General features: G+C 40.7%; 1 protein-coding gene across 1 annotated transcript; it reads left to right on the top strand.

Annotated features, from left to right (window-relative positions):
- Positions 1-273: 273 nt before the first annotated feature.
- On the top strand, positions 274-25,785 carry LOC125366268 (keratin-associated protein 4-12-like). The gene is made up of 7 exons (XM_048366856.1): positions 274-383; positions 8,998-9,101; positions 13,555-13,743; positions 14,128-14,315; positions 17,625-17,702; positions 21,382-21,448; positions 25,490-25,785. The coding sequence occupies exons 1-7, from the start codon at positions 274-276 to the stop codon at positions 25,783-25,785; spliced, it is 1,032 nt and encodes a 343-aa protein (XP_048222813.1).
- Positions 25,786-27,068: the final 1,283 nt, after the last annotated feature.

The following is a 27,068-nucleotide window of genomic DNA, read 5'->3' as shown; positions in this document are numbered from 1 at the left end:
AGGCAGTTCTTCCTGAAGTGACTGACAGGAGAATTCCAAGGCACCAGAAAAAGGGCCTCATGCTTTTCATCCCACTTGAAAATTCCATTAGAAAAATATAATGGCTTAATTTCATAACTACCTGTTTGTTAACCTAAACAATCACAAGGAGAGATCACATGATCACACTTGCTCCTTAGCAGGGTATAAAAGAGCAGGTGGGACAGAGAGCCTTCCAAACCATCCAACAATACCTCCTTGAACACCCACCCAGAACCTCCATCCTCTGACACCATGGTCGACTCCTGCTGTGGTTGCAGCTGCTGTCAACCCTGCTGCTGCCAACCCTGCTGCTGTCAGACCACCTGCTGCAGGACTACCTGCTGCCACCCCTGCTGCTGTCAGCCATGCTGCTGCCCCAGCTGCTGCACCAATTCCTGCTGCTGAGTCTTCTCACCTGCACCCTCCTGCTCCTCAGTAGGCAGCTTTACTAATGTAGTTCCTCTCTGAGCTAAATCCTGGGAGACCACCAGTAAATCTGACTTCCCACTGAGGTCTGTGGGGGTCTCCACATGCACTCCCCCCACCCCAGTCCTTGGAAGCTTTCTATCTCTCTTCAAAATGAACCCAAGTTCAAATTTTCCATGAATCTGTCAACTATCTTAATTTCTCAAATTCTGTGATTCCTACATTATTAATAAAAGTGAATCAATGTAAATATAAAATATTATCTTACTTTGTTGTTTCTTCTTCAATTGTTGTCCAAATGAATATGTAGCTCATTTCTGAACAATAAAAATCCCATGGCAGGGCATTCTGGGTGTGCCAGCTCTGGTCTTTCCTATTGCTTCCTCAAACATAGCCCATGGTTGCCTAGAGCCAGAGTGTTGAACTCTGCTGAAAGATTCTTCTATTGAGGAGAAAGCTCTGGGCAGGAGCGAAGGCTCCCAGGGGCACAGCTACAACAGTGATGGGAGCTGATGAGCCCTATTCCGCTCACCTCACCTCTGTGACCAAGGGTCCATTGTGTCCAGTGATCCACACCTTGTCTGGGGAACTTAATCCAGATGATCAGATGCACACATGGAGAATTTTCCATATACTATTCCTTGATAATGTGTCCCCCCTTACTCTCAATTATTTCCCAAGTCTCCTACATCTTCTCCTGTCATCATTCCCCAAAGAAAGTAAGTACCTCCTTCTCCTGGGTTTTCTTGCACTCCAGAATACACACTAGCTAAGACTCACAGCTTCCTCATCTAAGTCTTGATTTTCCATACAATTTTCAAGTAATTGCCATGGTGGTCATTAGCTAGACATCAGTGCTTGGGTCCTATGCTCACTAAAGGGAGAAGTCTTCGGGATATTGTGATGTGGATTATTTCTGACGTGTGCCCAGTTGTTCTTAGATCAATAGTCTTTAGCCTTTCATTGCTGTGGATGTTTCGTTGTCGTTGATGTTTTGCCAATCGTGTATGTTAATTGTGCAAATAGTAAATATGCTTACGACATTACCATATATGTATATGTGGTTCTATGACCTTAGTTTCTTTTATTTGTCCTTGTGATTTTTGTACTAATCCCTCCCATTGGCTTACTTCATTCTCTAATGCCTCTTCTTACTTTCACATCTTTTCTTTCATTATTGGGAAAAAAAATTCAGTAATTGTCTTTCTGAGTGTATCTTATTTCACTAAACATGATAATTGCCACTTTCAAGAATTTCCCTACAATGTCATGACATCATTCTTCTGAATGTCTGAATAATACTGCCTTGAGTGTACCACATTTTGTTTCTTTGTTCACTAATGGGCACCCTGATGATTCCATGACTTAGTTCTTATCCACAATCCCAGATATGAACATGCAGGTGAATTTTATGCTGTCTGATTATATATATTCTGAATATATATGTGTATATATGCTAATATGTCTGTCTATCTATCATCTATCTATGTGCAGGAGTGTTTTAGCTAGAGCATATGTGAGACCTATATTTATATATTTGTGGAAATCGTATGCTTATTATTATATTGAAGGACTAATTCAAATCCCCATCAGCAGTTTATGGGATCTCTTTTCTTTCGCACAACCTCACTAACTCTGTCAGTTTTCTTGATGGTGAAATGGAATCTTGATGTTGTTTTGATTTGGAAATCTCAGATAGTGAAAGATATTGAACAGATTCCGTGTAAAGTTAGCCATTTATGTTCAATCAAGGCCTATATATGTCATTGCCCAATTTTTGGGTTGGATACATTGGGAAGAGAACACTGAGCCTCCTTTTTTCTAGTGTAGTGTTCTTGTGGTCAAGTTTTCTACAGTTGAATGTTCACTTTTCTGGCCATACTTGAGAAATCTAGAATCTTCCTCCAAGACAGCAGCACTTCTGTAATGCACCTGTTTCTGGCACTTTATGCCAAGAATTAGGATACTGCAGTTACATAGCTGATAGGTTAAATTTCTGGATCTTCTATTCTATTCCATTGGTCCATGTTTCTGTTTTGGGTGGCATATATTTTGTTATTTTTGTTTGTTTTAGCTTGTTAGCAAAGAGCTGTACCACTTGAGCCATCTCTGCCGATGACTGGAGTGTTTTTGTTAACACAGTTAGGTCATGTAATTTAAGTATTATATTGTGATACTTCCAAAAATAAGTTCACCAAGAGTACAAAAAAAATTCCTATCCATAATCAAATGTGTTTCCAAATTAATAACTAAAGTAAACTTAACATTTAATCAAAGACCTGAAAAACTGCTGTGACAAAACTCAAAAACAACAGAAGAAAAACTAAACAAGCCACATACAAGTTGGAAATATATACCATACTCATGGATCAGCGAAAATAACATGGTGAAAAAGGCCAGGTCATTAAAAGCCATCAAATTATGTGATGTAATCCTGATCAATATTCCAGTGACACTCTCCACAGAATTACATGAAGAAGCCCGTCAATGCACGAGGAATCACTGAAGACTGAATAGCCAAAACAACCTTGGGCAATAAAACACAATGTTTATTTTTTTAATATTAAATCTGGCTCTTGAGAGAAATGGCCTTGGGAAAGGGCTGGCATGAAAACGGGCACTTTGCTTAAGGATGTATGCCTCAAGGGGTCAGTGGAGGAGACTCATTCTAGCAAGCAACCAACTGTATGCCCAGCCCTCTGACAAACTGCCTTAGGAACTGTGTTGTCCACACATTGTGCTTGCACTGAGAATGAATGCTGTCCTTTTAATGGAGGGGTGGAGGGAGCTTCCTTTAATTGCTAAGAAAACTGGAAGCTATTCCTCTATATCTCTCAAGTTTCCTTTGTCTCCCCTTACCTATTAAATCCAGTGAAAAATCTCCACACAAGACATGGTTTTAAATACTTCATATTTTTCAGCTTTACCAGCACAAATATATGAATAAAGTGTACAAATCAAGCACATGACTAGTAATTTACTGTGATAAAAAGAGTGCAAAAGTTTTTGTATTTAAATGCTCTTTGTTAAGACGTTTAATTATGCCCTCCGAAGACACACAAAGGGTTAGCAGAATTTCCTTCTTCTGAAAGAACTAGGCATATAGCTAACCAAAAGAGCATTTTTACACCTTTCAGTATTTACTGTGCCTACTCTATAAATATAATATAACAAAATTACATTTTGTGTGTGCTGTTGTATTTCTTTTTGCCTGTTAGGCTCATTTTTCTTTACTTTTGACTCTTTATTTTCCATAACTGAAAATCTGAATAAGGTAGTATAATAATCCACTTGAAAAAATGAAGCAGGAGTATCTTTTTAATTGATAGGACTGATAAGATCAAATAAGGCAGCGTAATACTGTGACAGCAAACTTGTGCCAGCAGGTAAATATTGGAAAAGGACAGGATTTTAGATGCCTTGTCAAAATCCAGAAAGTAGGCTGAGGGTGTGGCTTAGGTGGTAGAGCATTACTGAGCAAGTATGTGATCCTCAGTTCACAGCAAAACTCCTCTGAAATAAAAGCCAAGAAACTCAAACAAAAAGCAGAAGTGGCACAAACACTTTGTATCAAAGACTGGAGGACAAGGAGTTCACAGTACAATATTAACAGGAATCTAAGCTCTGCAGCTCAGTTTCTCATAAAAGGAACTAAAATATTTAGTAATTTGATTCAGATATAAAGTAAGAGGCAAAGATGTGTGTGTGTGTGTGTGTGTGTGTGTGTGTGTGTGTAAGAGAGTGTGTGTGTGTTAATTAAACTTCTCACCCAGAGTTAGTTCAATTTTCCCATTAAAAGACCTATTCTTCCATTCTAGGACATGGATCCTTACTCACAGTGGAGGAAGGAACATGTCCTGATAGCCTTCCCGTCCCCACGCCACTGGCCTCTCACATGCAAACCTGACCTGATGAAGGGCTCTTAGGTTCTAGTGAGGCTGTAGCCTCCTGGGTCATCACATACAAATATGGGGCTATAAAATCTTGAATACCTAAGAGTAGACACAATGTGCCATGTAAAATGAGATTGAGGCATAGCATAAGGAGGCACTGGCTGTCACATGATGACTCTTTAAGTAACTAGAACAAGACAAACACACTGAGGAGGTGGTTTTTCCCTGAATTGATAGCAGAATTCCAACACCCCAGAGAAATGGCGTCAATGCTTTCCTTCCCACTAGAAAATGGAACCAGGAAAATACAGTGTCCTATCTAAATAACTACCTGTTTATTCACTTAGACAACCACAAGGAACAAACGCTCCATGTGATCACACTTGCTGTTTAGCAGGGTATAAAAGAGCATGTGGGACAGAGAGCCTTCCAAACTGTTCAGCCACATCTCCTTGTACACCCACCCACAACCTCCATCCTCAGACACCATGGTCAACTCCTGCTGTGGCTGCAGCTGCTGCCAGCCCTGCTGCTGCCAGACCACCTGCTGCAGGACCACCTGCTGCAGGACCACCTGCTGTCAACCCTGCTGCTGCCAACCCTGCTGCTGCCCCAGCTGCTGCACCAATTCCTGCTGCTGAGCCCTCTCTCCTGCACCCTCCTACTATTTAGTAGGCAGTGTTATTGATGTAGCCCTTCTCTGAATTAAATCAGGGCAGGTCACCTGTACACTTCATTTCCTGTAAACTGTGTGGGCCTCCAAATGCACTACCTGCCTCACTCCTTATCAGCTTACTACCTCACTTGACAATGTTCAAAATTTTCATGAAATCTGTCAACTATCTTGTTTCCTTCTAAAATGCTGCTATTCCTACATCATCAATAAAATTGCATAAATGCAAACATAAAAGCAGTGTATCTCTTTATTCTTCCTCCTTTAATTGTTGTTCAAATATCTAGTTCATCTCCAAAAGATAAAATTCCCATACCAGAAAATTCTGGGTGTTCCAGATGTGAATCTGCTCCTCAGGTCTCTCAAGTACAGGCCATGGTTGTCTTCTACCAGAGCCTAAAACTCTCTGCTGAGGACTTCCTCTATTGAAAAAGAAATTCCAGGCAGGATCTCAGGTCCCCAGGGGCACAGAAAGCAACAGATAGGGGAGCTGGTGAGCCCCTTCCTGCTCCCCTCCCGTCAGGGCCTGTGTCCACCCTGCCCAGTGTTCCTCAGGTCGTCCATAGGAATGTCATCCAGCTGCCCAAGGAGACTACTCCATATGGAGTCACTCTGCACTGCTTCCCTCCAGACTCCTGATTGTTTCTCAAGTTTTCCTCATCTTGTCCTGTCATCATTCCTCCAGTAAACCACTCACTTCACAGCCCTGGGTTTCCCTGTGCCCCAGAGTGCACACATGCTAAGACTCACATCTTCCTCATCTAAGTGTGGATGCTTTTCCATACCTTTTCAAGCACTGGGAATGGTTCTCATTATGTAGGCACCAGCTCTTGGATCCCATGCTCATTGAAGTGAGAAGTCTTTAGAATATTTTGATGTGGATCCTTTCAGCTCTTTGCCCAACTGTTCTTAGATAAATAATGTTTAGTCTTTCATTGTTGTTGATGCTTGTACAAACGGATATGTTTCTTTAGATATTATCATACATGTATAGGCAGTTCTTTGACCTTAGGTTCTTTGATTTGTCCTTGTGATTACCCATATTTAATCCCTTCCCATTGGTGTATTTTATTCTCTAAAAGGCCTCTTTTTATTTTCAAATCTGTTTTTTTAAAGATTCATTATAAGAGAAAAAAATTTAATACTTGTATTTCTGAGTTTATCTTGTTTTATTGAACAGGATAATTAACACTTCAATCAAGTTCCTCCAAAGTCATGATACCATTCTTCTGAATGTGTGAATAATATTGCGCTGAGTACATGTAACACATTTGGTTCTTTTTTCAACATCAAGGGGCATTCAGGATGACTCCATGACTTGGCTCTTGCGATTAGTCTTGAAATAGATACAAGCATGCAAGTGCCTTCATTCTATGCTGCCTTATGCCTTCAAGAACATGTGTGTGTGTGTGTGTGTGTGTGTGTGTATGTGTGTGTGTGTGTGTACTTTAGTGGGATCATGTGTTAGATGTATATTTATATAGTTGAAGAAATTGCATGCTTATTAGTATAATGAGTGAACTAAATCAAATTCCCACCAATAGTGTGTGGGGTGTCCTGTCTTCCCAAGGATTCTCACTAGCACTGTTAGGGTTGTTGTTGTTTTTTTAATGGCAGCCATTCTGATTGTAGTGAAATGAAATATTTGTGTAGTTTTGATTTGAAAATTCCTGATGCAAAAGACATTGAATTTTTTCCACAGAATGTTACTCTTTGTGTTCCTTCAATATCTATCCATTGTATTGACCATTTTTATTGATTGGGACTATATATATTCATATATACAAATATGTATATATATACATACATACATATATTTCTTTTTCTAGTAGTACTGGAAAGTGAATACTGCATCTCCTGTTTCTAAGGGTACTGTTGTTGTGGTCAAGTTTTCTACAGTTGAATATTCATTTTTCTGGCAATTCTTGATAAAGTTTGCATTATCCTCCAAGTTATTGCAGTACTTCTGTAATGAACATGTTACTGGCATTTTCTGTCAAGAACCAAGAATTATCCTACCTGGATGATTGGGTAAATTTCTGAGCCCTCTATTCTTTTCCATTGTTCCCTGGATACTGTCTTATTTATTTATTTATTTATTTATTTATTTTTTGGCCAGTCCTGGGCCTTGGACTCAGGGCCTGAGCACTGTCCCTGGCTTCTTCCCGCTCAAGGCTAGCACTCTGCCTCTTGAGCCACAGCGCCGCTTCTGGCCGTTTTCTGTATATGTGGTGCTGGGGAATCGAACCTAGGGCCTCGTGTATCCGAGGCAGGCGCTCTTGCCACTAGGCTATATCCCCAGCCCATTATTTTTATTTTATTGTTTTTGTTTGTTTTAAGCTGCTAGTAAAGAGCTGTACCACCTCAGCCATCTCCCCTGAAGACCCTGCTGGTTTAGTTAGCATGGCTGGGTGGTCTAATACTCTATTATTGTTTTTATCATGATCCTTCCAAAAAATTGACTCATGAAACAAACTGAAAATTTCCTATTCATAATTCGTGTATTCCAAAATAAATAACTAAATAAACATAACCCAAGACCTGTAAATACTCTGTGGTAAATCTTATAAACGACAGAAGAATAAAATTGCCTGTTTTATCACATATAGGGGGCTAGCACGGTTTGCTTATTTTAGAAAATGTAATCATACAACTAAGTATGTGTGCATTTTTGTACCTTTTAACATTTCCTGTGGCTACCATATAAATAACTTATAATAACATTTAATTTTGTGTTTTCTACCTTTTTTTTTTTTTTTTTTGCTTTTCAGGTAGGTTTCCTTTCTTGCCTCTTTTCATTCTTAAAACTGAAAAAGTAAACAGAATTATGTACTATACCTGTTGAATAATGAAGTAGGGGAGATTTACTTATTGAGAGAACTAAGAAGCTCAATGGAGATCTGGTATGTTGTGCACATATAAATATCAGACAAAAGAAAAAATGTGACACCTAACTTACGCCAGCAGGTAAGTATTGGAAAATTATAGGGTTCCAGATGTCTTGTCAAAAACCACAAAGAGGGGTCTGAGTGTGAGGTTCAAGTGGCATTACTGAGCAAGCAGGAGGTCCTGGGTTCCTAGCACAATCCTCCAAAACAAAAACTAGAAATCAAACAAAAATGTACAAGCATCAAACAAAAATGCTATGTCAAATGCTGAAGGACAAGAAGTTCACAGTGCACTATGAAGGAGAATATTTAGTGGAAAACAGCTCTGCAACCCACTTTTTCATAAGAGGAACAAAAATATTATTTGATTTGATTCAGATAAAAGCAAGAATCAAAGACATGGACATTTCTCAATTAAGTTTTTCACCCAGAGTTTGTGTATTCTTCCCTTAAATGCTGAGAAAATGGACAATGACTCACAGTGGAGGATGGAACGAGTCCTGGTGGCCTTCCTGTCCCCAATTGCTGCCCTCTCACCTGCAAACCTTCCTCCCCACCTGACCTGATGAAGGGCTCATTAGGTTCTAGTGAGGCTGTGGCCTCCTGGGTCACCACACACAAATATGGGCTATACAATCTGAGTACCTAAGAGTAGACACAATGTGTCATGTAAAATGATATTGAAGCATATCATAATGAGACACTGGCTGTCACGTGTTGACACGTTGAGGAACTAGACCAAGGCACACATAGTTAGGTGACGGGTCTCCCTGAACAGACTGGCGGGAGTTCCGACACACCAGAAAACCAGCATCATGTTTTCCTTCCCACATGATAATTTAATTGGGAAATGTAGTGGCAAGTAGATAACCACCCATGTGTTAAATTAAATAACCACATGGAAGGAATGTTCCATGTGATCACGCTTGCTCCTCAGCTGGGTATAAAAGCTCATGTGGGGCAGAGAGCCTTCCAAACTGCTCACCCACACCTCCTTGCACACCCACCCACAACCTCCATCCTCTGACACCATGGTCAACTCCTGCTGTGGCTGCAGCTGCTGCCAGCCTTGCTGCTGCCAGACCACCTGCTGCAGGACCACCTGCTGCCGCCCCAGCTGCTGCTGTCAGCCCTGCTGCTGCCCCAGCTGCTGCCAGACCACCTGCTGCAGGACCACCTGCTGCCGCCCCAGCTGCTGCACAAATTCCTGCTGCTGAACCCTCTCTCCTTCACTCTCCTGCTCTTCAGCTGCCAACACTTATGAAGTAGAAATCTGCAAGCTGATCATGGAGGCCAACTGCAAACCTCAGTTCCCACTGGGGTTTGTGTGAGCCTCCACATACACTGTCCCCATCCAGTCCTTGTCAGCTCACCATCTCTCTTCAAAATGAACCCTAGTTGGAATATTCCATGAAATCTGTCAACTATCTCATTACCTTCTCCAAGGCTGTTATTCCTACATCATCAATAAATGTGAATAAATACAAATATAAAAGCATTATGTTGCCTTATTTTTCCTTCTTCAGTGGTTCAAATCAATATGTAGCTCACTTCCAAACAATAAAAATCCCATAGCAGGGCGGTCTGGGTATGTGAGCTCTGGTCTTTCCTATTGTTCCCTCAAACATAGACCATGGTTGCCTGGAGCCAGAGCTTTGAACTCTCTGCTGAGGACTTCTTCTATTGAAGAGAAAGCTATAGGTAGGAGCTAAGGCCCCCAGAGGCACCAGCTGCAACAGTGACAGGAGTGGTGAGCCTCTGTCCTGCTCACCTCCCCTTCAGTGTCCGTATGTCCACCCTGTCCAATGTTCCACAGGTTGTCCATGGGAACATAATCCAGCTGCCCAAGGAGAATTCTCCACATGGTATTTCTTGGTAATGTGTTCCCCTTAATCTCAATTATTTCCCAAGTTTCCTACATCTTGTCCTGTCATCATTTCGCACATAAACTACTTATCTCCATCTCCTAGTTTCCCTGTGCCCCAGAGTGCACACAAGCTAAGACTCACATCTTTCTCATCAAAGTGTTGCTGATCTCCCACATACTTTTCAAACAATTGGGATGGTGGTGATTTAGTAGGCATCAGTGCTTTGGTTCTATGAGAACTCCTCTGATTATTTTCATGTGTATTCTTTCAGAAGTTTCCGCAATTGTTTTTAGATCAATAGTCTTTATCCTTTCATTACTGTTGATGTTTCATGTCATTGATGTTTTGCCATTTGTGTATATTAATTGTGCAAATAGTAAATATTCTTAACACATTATCATACATGTATATGGGGTTCTATGACCTTAGATTTTTTTATTTGTCCTTGGATTTCCCATCTTAATCCCTCCCATTAGTTCACTTTATTCTGTAATAGGCCTCTTTTTACTTGCACATCTTTTTTTAAAAATTAAACTTTTTTATTTATTGTCAAAGTGTGGTACAGAGGGGTTACAGATTCATATGTAAGGCAGTGAGTACATGTCTTGTTCAACTTGTTACCTCCTCCCTCATTCTTCCCTCCCCTTTTCCTTCTCCCCCCAAGAGTTGTGCAGTTGGTTTACACCAAATGGTTTTGTAGGTATTGCTTTTGGAATGGTTTGTCTTTTTGTCCTTTGTCTCTCAATTTTGATATTCCCTCTCCTTTCCCCAGTTCTAATACCTGTATCAACAGTATCCAGGATACTCAGATGAGATACAGTGGTAGCAGGGGTACAACCACAAGAAGGGAATACAAGAGAAACAAAACTAAACAAAACAATCAAACAAACAAACAGACAAGAAAAAAGGGTACAGTTTCACATGGCATGTTGAAAATAATTACAGCAGTGGTATAACTCTTGTTTCTGTAACATGGAGTTCATTTCACTTGGCATCATCTTATGTGATCATATGAGTGTAGCTATTGGGGTATTTTGATCTTCTACCATGACTATCCTAATCATGTACTAGCTATTCCCTATGAGGGGCACCACAGGGTTTATGTTTCTTTGGGTCTGGGGCACGTCACTTAGTATGATTTTTCCAAGTCCTTCCATTTCCTTATGAATGGGGCAGTGTCATTCCTTCTAATAGAGGCATAGAATTCCACTGTGTATATTTACCACATTTTCCTGATCCACTCATCTACTGAGGGCATCTAGGTTGGTTCCATGTTTTAGTAATGGCAAGTTGTGCTGCGATGAACATAGTTGTTGCACATCTTTTAAAAAAATTATTCAATAAGAGAAAAAACAACACTTGTCTCTCTGAGTCTGTGTTATTCACTTAACATGACAATTACCACTTCGAAGATTTTTTTCATACAAAGTAATGATAGCGTTCTTCTGAATGCCTGAATAATACTCCATCGAGTACATGTACCATATTTGGGTTCTTATTTTCACTATCAATAGGCACCCTGGTGACTCCATGACTTAGTTGTCTTTGGTCCTGAAACAGATATGAGCATGCAGGTGTCTCAATTTTATTCTCTCTGAATATATATATATATATGTATGTCTGATTCTTTCAGGCATAGATAGGTGTGTGTGTGTGTGTGTGTGTGTGTGTGTGTGTGTGTGTGTGTGTGTTTTAGCTGGACCATATGTGAGATCCATATTTATATATTTGAGCTATATTGAGGTGTAATGGAGGAACTAATTCAAATTCCCACCAATAGTGTATGGGGTCTCCTTTCTTTCCCAGGGTCCTATGTAACTCTGTTAGATTGCTTGATAGAAGCCATTCTGACTGTGTTAGCCATTTGTGTTCATTCACTGTCTATACAATTCATTGCCCATTTTTTGTGGATAGGATATACTGGAACGTGAATGAACAGTGAGCCTCCTGCTTCCTAAGGTTGTGTTGAATCACTGAAGACCATGAATAGCCAAAAAGACTCTTGGGAAAAAAACTAGATAGATTTTTGTTTTTAATATCAATAAATCTAGCTCTTGAGAGAAATGGCCTTGATAAATGGCTGGTATGAAAATGGGTACTTTGCTTAAGGATGTGTGCCTCAAAGAGTCAGTGGAGAGACTCATTCTAGGAGGCAAGCAGCTGTACGACAAGCCCTCTAACAAAAATGCCTTAGGAACTGTGATGTCTATACATTGCTCTGCATCAGGAATGTACTCTGCCCTTTTACCTGTTGGGAAAAGCAGAGTTTAGTTTCTAAGAAAACTGGAAGCTCTTCCTCTATGTCCTCTTATCTACTAAATCCAGTGAAAAATCTCCACACAGGACATATTGTTTTTAAAACTTCATGTTTTTCAGCTTTACCAGCACCAACATTTGAATAAAAGCATACAAATCAAGTATGTGACTAGTAATTTACAAGTGCAAAGAATTTTTGTCTTTAAATGTTCTTTGTTAAGACATTCAATTATGCCCTTCTTTCATGACACACAAGGGGTTAGCAGAATTTCGTTCTTTGTGAAGAACTAGTCATATAGCTAACCAAAAGGTCATTTTTGTACCTTTCAGCATTTACTGTATCTACTTTATAAATATACTACAACCAAATTACATTTTGTGTGTTCTATGGTATTTTATTCTTTTTCTTTCTATTTTTTTTGCCTCTTTCTATTTTTAACAACTGATAACCTGAACAGGATAATAAAATACTCCTCTTGAAAAATGAAGCAGGATTGTCTTATTAACTGATAAGACTGAGAAGATCCAAGAAGAGAAAAGAATTATGTGAGAGCTAACTAGGGCCGGCAGGTAAATATAGAAAAAGGGCAGGATTCCAGTAGTCTTGTCAAAACCCAGAATGAGGGCTGAGGGTGTGGCTTAGGTGGTAGAGCATTACTGAGCAAGTCTGTGGTCCTAAGTTCACAGCACAATCCCCCCGAAGGAAAAACCAAACACTCAAATAGAAAGCACAAAGGACACACAAGCACTATGTCCAAGACTGGAGGACAACAAATTCACTCTACAATATTAATGGGAATCTTTCGGGGACAGCAGAGCACCGCAGTCCACTTAAATACAAAAGGTATTAAAGTATTTAGAGATAAAGAAAAATAAGAAGAAAAGATATATGCATTTTTTTAAATTAAGCTTTTCACCCAGAGTTAGTTCTATTCTTCCCATAAAACATCTAGAAAAATGGACTGTGAGTCACTGGAGGAAGAAATATGTGATGATGGCCTTCCTGGCCCCACACCGCTGGCCTCTCACCTGCAAACCTTCCTCCCCACCTGATCTGATGAAGGGCTCATTAGGTTCTAGAGAGGCTGTAGCCTCCTGGGTCACCACACACAAATCTGGGGTTATAAAAATCACGAATACTTAAGAGTAGACAGAATGCATCATGTGAAATGACATTGAAACATATCATTAGGAGACACTGGCTGTCCCATGATGGCTCTGGGAGGAATTAGACCAAGACACACACACTTAGGAGATGATTTTCCCTGAACTGACTGAAAGGTGAATTCCAACACACCAGAAAAAATGGCGTCATGCTTTCCTTCCCACTAGAAAACTGAATCAGGAAAATGTAGTAGTCTAAATTGATAATCGTCAGTTGGTAAACAACCACTGGAACGAATGCTCCATGTGATCACACTTGCTCCTGAGCAGCGTATAAAAGAGCAGGTGGGACAGAGAGCCTTCCAAACTGCTCACCCACACCTCCTTGCACACCCACCCACAACCTCCATCCTCTGACACCATGGTCAACTCCTGCTGTGGCTGCAACTGCTGCCAGCCCTGCTGCTGCAGGACCACCTGTTGCAGGACCACCTGCTGCCGCCCCTGCTGCTGTCAGCCTTGCTGCTGCCAGCCCTGTTGCTGCCCCAGCTGCTGCCAGACCACCTGCTGCAGAACCACCTGCTGCCGCCCCAGCTGCTGCACAAACTCCTGCTGCTGAGCCCTCTCTCCTGCACCCTTCTGCTCCTCAGTAGGCACAATTATTCATGCAGTCCTTCTCTGAGCTAAATCATAGGAGGCCACCTGTAAACCTCAGCTCCTACCTTGTTCTATGTGGGCCTCCAAATCCACCACTCATCTCAGTCCTTGTCAGCTTTCTATCTATCCACCACTCATCTCAGTCCTTGTCAGCTTTCTATCTATCTTCAAAATGAAACTGAGTTGGAATTTTCCATGAAATCTGTGAACTATCTTCTTACCTTCTCAATGCTGTTATTCCTACACCATCAATAAAAGTGAAATAAATGTAAATCTAATAGCATTGTGTCTCTTTATTTTTCTCTCTTTAATTATTCAGATATGTAGATCATTTCCAAAAGATAAAATTTACACAGAACATTCTGCGTGTGCCAGCTGTGATCCGTCTTCTCATGCCTCTCAAGTACAGGTCATGGCTGTCTTCTTCCAGAGCCTAGAACTTTCTGCTGAGGACTTCCTCTATGGAAAAGGAAACTCCAGGCAGGAGCTCAGGCCCCCAATGGCACAGCTGCAACAGAGAGGGGAGCTGGTGAGCCCCTTCCTGCTGCCTTCCCCTCAAGGCCTGTGTCCACCCTGCCCAGTGTTCCACAGGTTGTCCATGGGAATGTCATCCAGCTGCCCAAGGAGACTTCTCCATATGGAGTCACTCTGCACTGATTCCCTCCTGGCTCCTGATTGTTTCAAATTTCCCACACATCTGTCCTGTCATCATTCCTCCAGTAAACCACTCACCTACAGTCCTGGGTTTCCCTGTGCCCCAGAATGTACACAAGCTAAGACTCACATCTTCCTCATCTAAATGTGGCTGCTTTTCCATACCTTTTCAAGCACTGGGAATGGTTCTCATTATGTAGGCACCAGCTCTTGGATCCCATGCTCAGTGAAGTGAGAAGTCTTCAGAATATTTTGATGTGGATATTTTCAGCTCTCTGCCCAATTGTTCTTAGATATATAATGTTTAGTCTTTCCCTGTTTTTGATTCTGGATACTTTAAAGCATTGTCATTGGTATATATTAATCATGCAAATAATAAATTCTCTTTAGATATTATCATACATGTATATGGGTTCTCTGATCTTTAGTTCTTTGATTTGTCCTTGTGATTACCCATATTCAATCCATTCCTGTTGCCTTACTTCATTCTCCAAAAGCCTTTTTTATATTCATATATTTTTTAAAAGATTAAACACATGAGAAAATATTTAACATTTTTCATTCTGACGCTTATTTCATTCAACATGGTGGGTAACTACCATTTCAATCAATTTTCCTACACAGTCATGACATCACTCTTCTGAATGTGTGAATAATACTGCATTGAGCACATGTAACACAGTTTGGTTCTTTTTTCAACCTTGATGGGCACCCAGGATGACTCCATGATTTGTTTCTTGTGATTAGTCCTGAAACAGATACAAACATGCAGGTGTCTGCAATCTTTGTTGCCTGATGCTGTGTGTCTGATGCCGTGTGTGTGTGTGTGTGTGTGTGTGTCTGTGTGTGTGTGTGTGTGTGTGTGTGTGTGTAGGAGTAATTTAGTTGGATGGTGTCTGAGATCTATATTTGTATATTGAGGAACTTTTGTGCTTCTTTGTATAATGAATGAGCAAATTCAAATGCCACCCCCCCCAAACAGTGTGTGGGAGGGGTCTCCTGTCTTTCCAAGGATCCTGATGAACTCTGTTAGTTTTCTTAACGTCAGCCATTCTGACTATAGTGAAATGGAATCTTAGTGTAGGTTCTATCTGAAAATCCCTGATGGTGAAGCCATGGAATAATTTCCATGTAATATTACTCATTTGTGTTCCTTAAATGCCTATTCTCTTAACTTTCCATTTTTAATGTTTGGAACTATACATACATGGAGAGTGAACACTGAGCCTCTTATTTCCTAAGGTAATAGTGTTGTGGTCAAGTTTTCTACATTTCAATGTTCATTTTTCTGGCAATTCTTGAGAAAGCTAGTATCTTCCTCCGAGTTAGCAGCACTTCTGTCAGAATCAAAATACTGTAGCTATCCAGGTGATGAGGTAAATTTCCAGGTCATATGTTCTATTCCATTGTTCCATGTATACCACCTGGTATTTTTTTTCAAATTTTTATTATCAAACTGATGTACAGAGAGGTTACAGTTTCATACATTAGACATTGGATACATTACTTGTACTGTTTGTTACCTCATCCCTCATACCCCCTGTATTTTTTTAAACTTGCTAGAAAAGAGCTGCACCACTTGAACCATCTCCCCTGAAGACCGTGCTGTTTTTGTTAACATGGCTTAGTAAAATAATTTTAGATATTGTATTGTGATGCTTCTAAAAATAAATTCACTCAAGAAAAAAATCAGGAAAATTTCCTATTCATTGTATTCCCAACTAAATAACTAAAATGAACATAAGCAAAGATGTGGAATTGCTTTGTGATAAAGCTTATAAATGACTGAAGAAATAGATTCCCTGTTTTACAACACTTAGGGGACTAGCACTAGGGGACTAAAAGAAGGTAATTACCTTCTTGTAGAAAAAACTAGTCACACAACTAATTAGATGGGGAGTTTTGAACCTTTTTAGCATTTACTGTGTCTACTATATAAGTATAATAACATTTTATTTTCTGTGTTGCTTCATAATTCTGTTTGCTTGTTAGGTTTCTGTCTCCTTTTTTGTCTTTTTTAATTTTTGAAACTAGAAACCTGAAGAGGATGATATAAGATTCCTCTTGAATAATGAAGCGGTAGAGTCTTGCTTATTTAGAGGGCTGAGAAGCTCAATAGAGATCTGGTATGTTGTGTACATATAAACATCATACAGACAAATAATGTGACATCTAAGATGTGCTAGCAGGTAAACATGGGAAAATTATAGCATTCCAGATGTCTTGTCAAAAACCAGAAATAGGGAGCCGAGGGTGTGGCTCAAGTGGTAGAGCATTAATGAGTAAGAATGTGGTCCCGTGTTCCTGGCCCGATCCTGCAAAACAAAAATTAAAAATCAAACAAGGAGCACAAAGGACCCAGAAACTCGGTGTCAAATCCTGAAGGACCACACATTCACATTACAGTGCTAAGGGGGATCTTAGGGGAGAGCAGAGCTCTGTAGTCCACTTCCTCATAAGAGGAGCTAAAATATTATTTAGAGATTACATTCAGATAAAGAAAATGAAATGCAGCAAAGATATATAGATATTTCTCAATTCAGTTTTCTACCCAGAGTTAGTCTATTCTTCCCTAAAAAGTTTAGAAAATGGACAATGACTCAGAGTGGAGCAAGGAACATGTCCAGATGGCCTTCTTGTCCACTTGCTCCTGGCCCCTTGCTCCTGGCCTCTCCCCTGCAAACCATCCTGCCAACCAAACCAGAGGAAGGACACATTAGATTTACCACACACAATTATGGGGTCTGTAAAAGTCTTGAATACCTAAAGTAGACTCAGTGTACCATATAAAATGTGATTGAAGCCTATCATAAGAAGACACTGGGAGTCACGTGATGGCTCTTTGAGGAACTAGACAGAGACACCCACTTAGGATATGGTTCTCTGTGAACTGACACATGAACTCCAACATGCCAGAAAAATGGAATCATATTTTCAATCCCACTTGAAACCTTAATCAGGAAAATATAACGACCTAACTTGATAACCTCCCATTCATTAAGATAAACAACCACAAGGAAAGAACGCTCCATGTGATCACATGTGCTCTTTTAGCAGGGTATAAAAGAGCATGGGGGACAGAGAGTCTTCCAAACTGTTCACCCACACCTCCTTGCACACCCACCCACAACCTCCATCCTCTGACACCATGGTCAACTCCTGCTGTGGCTGCTCCTGCTGCCAGCCCTGCTGCTGCCAGACCACCTGCTGCAGGACCACCTGCTGCAGGACCACCTGCTGCCGCCCCAGCTGCTGCTGCCAGCCCTGCTGCTGCCAACCCTGCTGCTGCCCAAGCTGCTGCAACAATTCCTGCTGCTGAGCCCTCTCTCCTGCACCCTCCTGCTCTTCAGCTGCCAGCATTTATGAAGTAGAAATCTGCAAGCTGATCATGGAGGCCAACTGCAAACCTCAGTTCCCACTGGGGTTTGTGTGGGCCTCCACATACACTGCTCCCACCCAGTCCCTCGCAGCTCACCATCTCTATTCAAAATGAACCCAAGTTGCAATATTCCATGAAATCTGTCAACTATTTTGTTACCTTCTCAAATTCCTACATCTTCAATAAATGTGAATACATGCAAATATATAAGCATTATGTCTCTTTATGTTTCTTCTTCAATTATTGTTCAAATATGTAGCTCATTTCCAAACAATAAAAATCACATGGCAGGGCATTCTGAGTGTGCCAGCTCGGGTCTTTCCTATTGCTTCCTCAAATTTACACCATGGTTGCCAGAGCCTTGAGCTCTCTGCTGAGGTTTTCCTATATTGGATAGGAAGCTCTAGGAATCACCTAGGCTCCAAAGGCAGGGCTTTAATAGTGACAGGAGCTGGTGATCCTCTGTCCTGCTCACCTCCCCTTTAGTACCCATGTGTCCATTGTGTCCAGGGTTTCACAGGTTGTTCCTGGGAACATATTCCAGATGCCCAAGGAGAATTCGCCATGTGGCATTCCTTGCTAGCAAGTCCCCTCTTACTCTCAATTACTTCCCAAGTTCCCTACATCTTGTGTTGTCACCATCCCCAAGTCAACACTTACCTCCATCCTCCAGCTTTGGCTCTGTCCCAGAGTGCACAAGGTCTATTCTCACATCTTCCTTACTTAAGTGATGTTGATTTTCTATACATTTTTCAACAATAGTGATGGTTATCATCTAGGCATCAGCAGTTGGATTGTATGCTCATTAAAGTGAGAAGTGTTCTGAATATTTTTATGTCGATCATTTCAGATGTTTGTCTTTAGTCTTTCATTTTAGTTGATGTTTAATTGTTGTTGATGTTTTGCCATTGGTGCATATTGATTGTGCAAATAGTAAATATGCTTAAGATGTTGCCATACATGTATATGGGGTTATGGTATATGACCTTAGGTTCTTTGATTTGTCCTTTTGATTCCCCATACTTAATCCCCTCCCATTGGTTTACTTCATTCTTTAAAAGGTTTCTTTGTACTTTCATATTATTTTTCTTAAGATTCAACATAGAAGAAAAAATTTAATAGTTGTCATTCTGAGACTATCTTATTCTTATGAACATGATAATTACCACTTGAATAAGTTTTCCTAGGAAGCCATGACATCATTCTTCTCAATGTCTGAATAATACTGCATTGAGCACATGCAACACATTTTGGTTGTTTTTCACCATCAATGGACACCCAGATGACTCTATGGCTTGGCTTTGATAGCACAGTCTGAAATAGATGTGAGCATGCAGGTGTCTGCATTCTATGTTGCCTGATTAGTATAATGAATGAACTAATTCAAATTCCTCCCAACAATGTATGGGGTGTTGTTGCCCTCCAAGAATCCTCACTGACATTGTTAATTTTCTTGACAGTAGCCATTGTGACTGTAGTGAACTAGAATCTTTGTGCATTTTTGATTTTGAAAATCGCTAATGGTGCAGACATTGAATATTTTCCATGTAATATCACTCATTTCTGTCCCTTCAATGTCAATTCACTTCATTGCCTATTTTTATATATTCGAACTCTGTATGTGTGTGTGTGCGTGCGTGTGTGTGTGCATATGTGTGTGTGTAAACACTGAGCCTCCTGTTTCCTAGGGTAACGTCAAGTGTTGTTGTGGTCAAGTTTTGTACATTTGGAGATTCATTTTTTTTTCTAAAGCTAGAATCTCCCTCCAAGATAGCAGCACTTCGGTAATGCAGGTGTTTCTGCCCTTTCTGCCAAGAATCAAAGTACTGTAGCTAATCATCTGATTGGGTAAATTTCTAGGCCCTCTATTCTATTCCACTGGTCCCTGTTTCTGTTTTGGTGGTGTTTATTGTTTTTGTTTGTTTCAATTTCTAGAAAGAGCTACACCAGGTGAGCCATCTCTCCTGGTAAATAGAATAGTTTTGTTAACATGGCTTGGTGACATAATTTTAAGCATAATTTTAAGTGTTGTGATATTTCCAAAAATAAATTGACCAGTGAAAGAAGGAAAATTTCCTATTCACAATCTCACCTGTATCCAAATAAATGACAGAAGCTCACCTAACCAAAGATCTGGAAAATCTTTGTGATGAAACTTATAAACTACAGAAGAAAGAAAGTGCCTGTTTTATGACACATAGAAGGTAGCTGAATTTCCTTCTTTTAGAAAACTTAATCATATAGCTAATTAGATGATTATTTTTACACCATGCCACATATTGTGTCTTCTGTATAAATGTATACGAATAACATTTCATTCGGAGTATTCTGATGACCTTTTTGCATTTTAGGCTTGTGTTTCCTTTTCTCTTCTTTTTGTTTTTGAACCTGAAAACCTGGCAAGGATAATGTAATAATCCTCTCGAGTAATGAAACAGGAGAGTTTTGTTTGTGATAGTGCTGAGAAGCTCAGTGGAGACCTGGTATATAGTGTGCATACAAAAATAAGGCAGAACAATAGTGTGATAGCTAACTTGTGCAATCAGGTAAGTATTGAAAAGGCAGAGGATTCCAGATGTCTTGTCAAAAAACAGAAAAAAAGGGGCTGAGTGTGTGACTCAAGTGGTAGAGCATTACTGAACAACTATGTGGTCCTCGCTTAACAGCACAATCCCTCCAACACAAAAACCAAAGAATCAAATATAAAGCACAAATGACACAAAAACACAATGTCAAAGACTGAAGGACAATGAGTTCACAGTACAACATTAGGAGGAATCTCTAGAGAACAGCAGAGCTCTGCAGCCCACATTCTCATAAGAGGAATTAAAATATTATTTAGGGATTTGATTCAGATAAACAAAATTGTAAAAAGAAAAGATACATAGACATTTCTCAGTTAAGTTTCTCACCCAGAGTTAGTCTATTTTTTCCTAAAAAGTTTAGGACATGGATCCTGACTCACAGTAGAGGAAGGGACATGTGCTGATGGCCTTCCTGTCCCTACGCTGCAGGCCTCTCACATGAAAACCTTCCTCCCCACCTGACCTCATGAAGGACTCACTAGGTAGTGATTCTTTACATGCCTGGGTCACCACACACAGTATGAATCTATAAAATCTTTAATTCCTAAGAATTGACACAATGTACCATGGAAAATGAGAATAAAGCAGAGCAGAAGGAGTCACTGGCAGTCACGGGGCGGCTCTTTGAGGAACTAGACCTAAACATGGAGGAGGCAGTTCTACCTGAAGTGACTGACAGGAGAATTCCAAGGCACCAGAAAAATGGCCTCATGCTTTTCATCCCACTGGAAAATTCCATTAGGAAAATATAGTGGCTTAATTTCATAACTACCTGTTTGTTAACCTAAACAATCACAAGGAGAGATCACATGATCACACTTGCTCCTTAGCAGGGTATAAAAGAGCACGAGGAACAGAGAGACTTCCAAACCATTCAACCACATCTCTTGCACACCTACCCAGAACCTCCATCCTCTGACATCATGGTCAACTCCTGCTGTGGTTGCAGCTGCTGTCAGCCCTGCTGCTGCCAACCCTGCTGCTGCCAACCCTGCTGCTGCCAGACCACCTGCTGCAGGACTACCTGCTGCCGCCCCTGCTGCTGTCAGCCCTGCTGCTGTCAGCCCTCTTGCTGCCAGCCTTGCTGCTGCCCCAGCTGCTGCACCAATTCCTGCTGCTGAGTCTTCTCACCTGCACCCTCCTGCTCTTCAGTAGGCAGCATTATTGATGTAGTCCTTCTCTGAGCTAAATCATGGTAGTTCACCTGTAAACACCACTGCTCTCTGGGGTCTGTGTGGATCTCCAAATGCACTCAGTCTTGGAAGCTGTCTATCTCTCTTCAAAATGAACCCAAATTCAACATTTCCATGAAATCTCTCAAGTATGTTCTTCCATTCTCAAATGCTGTTACTACTATATTATCAATAAAAGTGAATAAATGTATAAATAAAAAGATTATCTTGCTTTTTTCCCTTCTTCAATGGGTCAAATCAATATGTAGCTCATTTCCAAACAATAAAAATCGCATAGCAGGGCATTCCTGCTCTGATCTTTCCATTGCTCCCTCAAAAATAGACCATGTTTTCCCAGAGCCTGAGCCTTGAACTCTGCTGAGGACTTTCTCTATTGAAGAGAATGTTGCAATAGGAGCTAAGGCCCCCAGGGGCACAGCTGCAACAATGACAGGAGTGGTGAGCCTCTGTCCTGCTCCCCTCCCCTCCAGTGTCCGTGTGTCCACCTGTCCAGTGTTCCACAGGTTGTCCATGGGAACATAATCCAGCCGCCCAAGGAGAATTCTCCATTTGGTATTTCTTGATAATGAGTCCCCCCTTAATCTCAATTATTTTCCAAGGTTCCCGCATCTTCTTCTGTCATCATTTCCCGAGTAAACTACTTGCCTCCATCTCCTCATCTAAGTCTTCCACATCTTCCTCATCTAAGTCTTGCTGGTTTTCCAAACAATTTGGGAGATGGTGATTATCTAGGAATTGGCGCTCTTTGATTGTGAGAACTCTCCTGGACATTTTGATGTATATTCTTTCAGAAATTTGCTCAATTGTTCTTAGATCAATAGCCTTTAGCCTTTCATTATTGCTGATGTTTTACTGCCTTTAGTTTTTTTTCCATTTGTGTATAATAATTGTGAAAATACAAAATACTCTTAACACATTGTCATACATGAGTATGTGGTTCTATGACTTTGGGTTCTTTGCTTTATCCTTGTGATTTCCAATATTAATCCTTCCCTGTGTTTTACTTCATTCTTTAATAGGTCTCTTTTTACTTTCATATCTTTAAAAATTACTCTAAATAAGAGAAAAAGTATTCAACAATTGTTTTTCTGAGTGTATCTTATTTTACTTAACATGATAATTACCACTTCCAAGAATTTTCTTGCAAAGTCATGATATTCTTCTGAATATCTGAATAATTCTCCATTGAGTACATGTACAACTTTTGGGTTGTTTTTCACCATCTACAGGCACCCTGGTGACCCCAGGACTTGGCTGTTGTCTATGGTCCTGCAATAGGTATGAGCTTGCAGGTGTCTCAATTTTATGCTGTCTAATTATATACATGCCTGATTCTTTCACACATATAAAATATATGATAGACAGACAGATAGAAAAGTGTTTTATCTGGATCATATGTGAGATCTATATTTATATATGTGAGGAAACTCTATGCTTATTAGTACAAGGAAGGAACTAATTCAAATTCCCACCAATAGTGTATGGGGCCTCCTTTCTTTCCCAGGACCCTACCTAACTCAGTTTTCTCAATGGCAGGTATTCTGACTGTGGTGACATTGTGTCTTTTTTTTTTTTTTTTTTTTGCCAGTCCTGGGGCTTGGACTCAGGGCCTGAGCACTGTCCCTGGCTTCTTTTTGCTCAAGGCTAGCACTCTGCCACTTGAGCCACAGCGCCACTTCTGGCTGTTTTCTGTATATGTGGTTCTGGGGAATTGAAACCAGGGCCTCATGTATATGAGACAAGCACTCTTGCCACTAGGCCATATCCCCAGCCCCTGTGACATTGTGTCTGGATGTAGCTTTGATTTGGAAGTCTCTGATAGTGAAGGATGTTGAACAGTTTCCATGTAATATGAGCCATTTGTGTTCATTTGGTGTCTATACACTTCAGTGCCCTTTTTTTTTTTTTTTTGGATTGGGTATACTGGAGAGTCAACAGTGAGCCTCCTGTTTCCTAGGGTAGGGTTGAATATCTGAAGACCCTGAACAACCAAAGAATCTTGGGCAGAAACTAGATGGGTTTATTTTGTTGCTGTTGTTGTTTATTGAAATTTTCAATAAATCTAGCTCTTGAGAGAAATGGTCTTGATAAAGGGCTGGTATGAAAATGGGTACATTGCTTAAGGATGCATGCCTCAAGGAGTCAGTGGAGGAGACTTATTCTAGGAGGCAAGCCCTCCTAGCTGTACGACAAGCCCTCTAACAAACTGCCTTAGGAACTATGTTGTCTATACATTGCTCTGCACCAGGAATGTACTCTGCCCTTTTACCTGTTAGGAAAAGCAGAGTTTATTCTCTAAGAAAACCTCGAGCTTTTCCTCTATATCTTTGTGGTTTCCTCTATCTCCCCTTACCTACTAAATCCAGTGAAAAATCTCCACACAGGACATATTGTTTTAAATACTTCATGTTTTTCAGCTTTACCAGCACAAACCCTCAAATAAAAGCATACAAATCAAACATGCGAACAGGAATTTACTGTGATAAAAAGATTGCAAAGAGTTTTTGTCTTTAAATGTTCTTTGTTAAGACAATTAATGATGCCCTCCTTCCACCTGTTTTATGACACACAAGGGATTAGCAGAACATTTTTCTTTTTGAAGAATTAGTAATATAGCTAATTAAGGGGCATTTTTGCACCTTTCGACATTTACTGTGTCTACTCTATAAACATATCAAAATTACATTTTGTCTATTCTATCATATTTCTTTTTGCCTATTAGGCTCATTTTCTTTCTTTTTAGACTCTTTTCAATAACTGAAGACTTGAATATGTTAATAAACTAATCCCCTTGAAAAATGAAGCAGGAGTATCTTGTTAATTGATAGGGTTTAGAAGCTCCAATTAGACAGAAGAATTACCTGACAGCTAACTTGTACCCGCATGTAGATATTGGGAAATTGATTGGTTTCCAATTGTCTTGTCAAAATCCAGAAAGTAGGCTGAGGGTGTGGCTCAAGTGGTAGAGCATTACTGAGCAAGTCTGTGGTCCTCTGTTCATAACAAAATCCCTCCATAATGAAAACCAAATAAAGAAACAAACAAACACAAATGGCAGAGAAACACTGTGTCAAAGATTGAAGGACAACAAATTCACTCTACAATATTAACAGGAATTTTGGTGGGACAGCAGAGCACCGCAGTCCACTTACTTACAAAAGGAACTAAAATAATTAGAGATTTGAATCAGATAAAAAAGAAGAAGCGAAGATACATGCATGGTTTTTTTTAAGTTTTTATTATAAAACTGATGTACAGAGAGGTTACAGTTTCATACATTAGGCATTGGATACATTTCTTGTACTGTTTGTTACCTTGTCCCTCATACCCCCCTCACATGCATGTTTTTAAATTAAGCTTTTTACCCAGATTGTGTTCTATTCTTCCCATGAAACATCTAGAAAATGGATCATGACTCACAGTGGAGAAAGGAACATGTCCTGATGGCCTTCCTGTCCCCATGCTGCTGGCCTCTCACCTGCAAACCTTCATCCTCACCTGACCCGAAGAAGGGCTCATTAAAGTATAGTGAGGCTTACCCTCGGGGTCACTGCACATAAATGTGGGTCTATAACAATCTTAAATACCTGAGAGTAGACAGAATGTGCCTTGTGAAATGATATTGAAGCATCGCATAAGGACTACTCCTGTCACCTGATGGCTCTTTGAGGAACTAGAGCAAAACACACACACACACACACACACTTAGATGATTTTCCCTGAACTGACTGAAAGGTGAGTTCCAACACACCAGAAAAATGGCGTCATGCTTTCCTTCCCATTTGATAATTTAATCAGAAAAATAGAGTGGCCTAATTGGATAACCACCTGTTGTTAACTTAAGCAATCACAGGAATGAACACTCCATGTGACCACACTTGCTGTTTAGCAGGGTATAAAAGAGCATGTGGGACAGAGAGCCTTCCAAACTGTTCAGCCACATCTCCTTGCACACCCACCCACAACCTCCATTCTCTGACACCATGGTCAACTCCTGCTGTGGCTGCAGCTGCTGCCAGCCCTGCTGCTGCCAGACCACCTGCTGCAGGACCACCTGCTGCAGGACCACCTGCTGCCGCCCCAACTGCTGCTGTCAGCCCTGCTGCTGCCAGCCCTGCTGCTGCCCCAGCTGCTGCACTGATTCCTGCTGCTGAGTCATTTCATCTGTGTCCTCCTGCTTTTCAGTAGGCAGCATTATTTATTTGCACTAAATCACAGGAGGCCACCTGTAAACCTTACTTCCCACTGGGGTCCGTATGGGCCTCCAAATGCACTGCTTCCCCCCCCCCCCGACACCTCAGTGTGTGTCAGCTTTCTATCTCTCTTCAAAATGAACCAAAGTCGAAATTTTCCATGAACCCGTCGACTATCTTGATACCTTCTCAATGCTGCTATTCCTACATCACCAATAAAAGTGAATAAATGCAAATATAAAAGCATTGTGTCTCTTTAGTTTTCCTTCTTTAGTTGTTGGTAATATGTGTAACTCATCTCCAAAAGATAAAATTCCACAGCAGAGCATTCTAGGTGTGCCATATCTGAATCTTCTCCATGAGACTCTCAAATACAGGCTATGGTTGTCTTCTACCAGAGCTTAGATCTCTCTGCTGAGGACTTCCTCTATGGAAAAGGAAACTCTAGGCAGGAACTCAGGCCCTTCATGGCAAAGGTGCAACAGAGAGAGGAGCTGGTGAGCCCCTGTCCTGCTCCCCTCCCCTCAGGGCCTGCGTCCACCCTGCCCAGTGTTCCACAGGTCGTCCAGGAGAATGTCATCCGGCTGCCCAAGGAGACTTCTCCATATGGAGTCACTCACTGCTTCCCTCCCGACTCCTGATTATATCTCAAGCATTCCTCATCTTGTCCTGTCATCATTCCCCAAGTAAACTACCTACCTCAAACTCTCAGGTTTCCCTGTGCCCCATCTTCCTCATCAAAGTGTCGCTGTTTTTCCAGACATCTTTTAAGCACTGGGGATGGTTCTCATTATATAGACACCAGCTCTTGGATCCCATGCTCACTGAAGTGAGACGTCTTCTGAATATTTTGTCATGGATCCTTTCAGTGTTTCATTGTTGTTGATGCTTTAAAGCATTGCCATTGGTGTATATTAATTGTACAAACAGAAAAGTTTCTTTAGATATTATCGTACATGTATATGGGATTCTTTGACCGTAAGTTCTTGGATTTGTCCTTGTATTTACCCATACTTATTCCCCTCCCATTGGTTTACTTCACTCTCTAAAAGGCTTCTTTTTATGTTCATATTTCTTTTTGGCTGTTGTGGGACTTGAATTCTGGGTCTGGGCACTCTTCCTGAGCTCTTCAGCTCAAGTATAGAGCTCTACAATTTGACCCACAATGCCTCTTCCAGTTTTCTGGTGGTTAATTGGAGATAAGGGTCTCACAAGCTTTCTTCCTGGGATGGCTTTGAGCCTCGAGCCTCATCTTAGCTTCCTGAGTAGGTATCATTA

This window comes from Perognathus longimembris, chromosome 17 (assembly GCF_023159225.1).
Source record: "Perognathus longimembris pacificus isolate PPM17 chromosome 17, ASM2315922v1, whole genome shotgun sequence".
NCBI classification, from domain to species: Eukaryota; Metazoa; Chordata; class Mammalia; order Rodentia; family Heteromyidae; genus Perognathus; species Perognathus longimembris.
The sequence above is the reverse complement of the archived record's forward strand: the minus strand, read 5'-3'. Positions and strand labels throughout refer to the sequence as shown.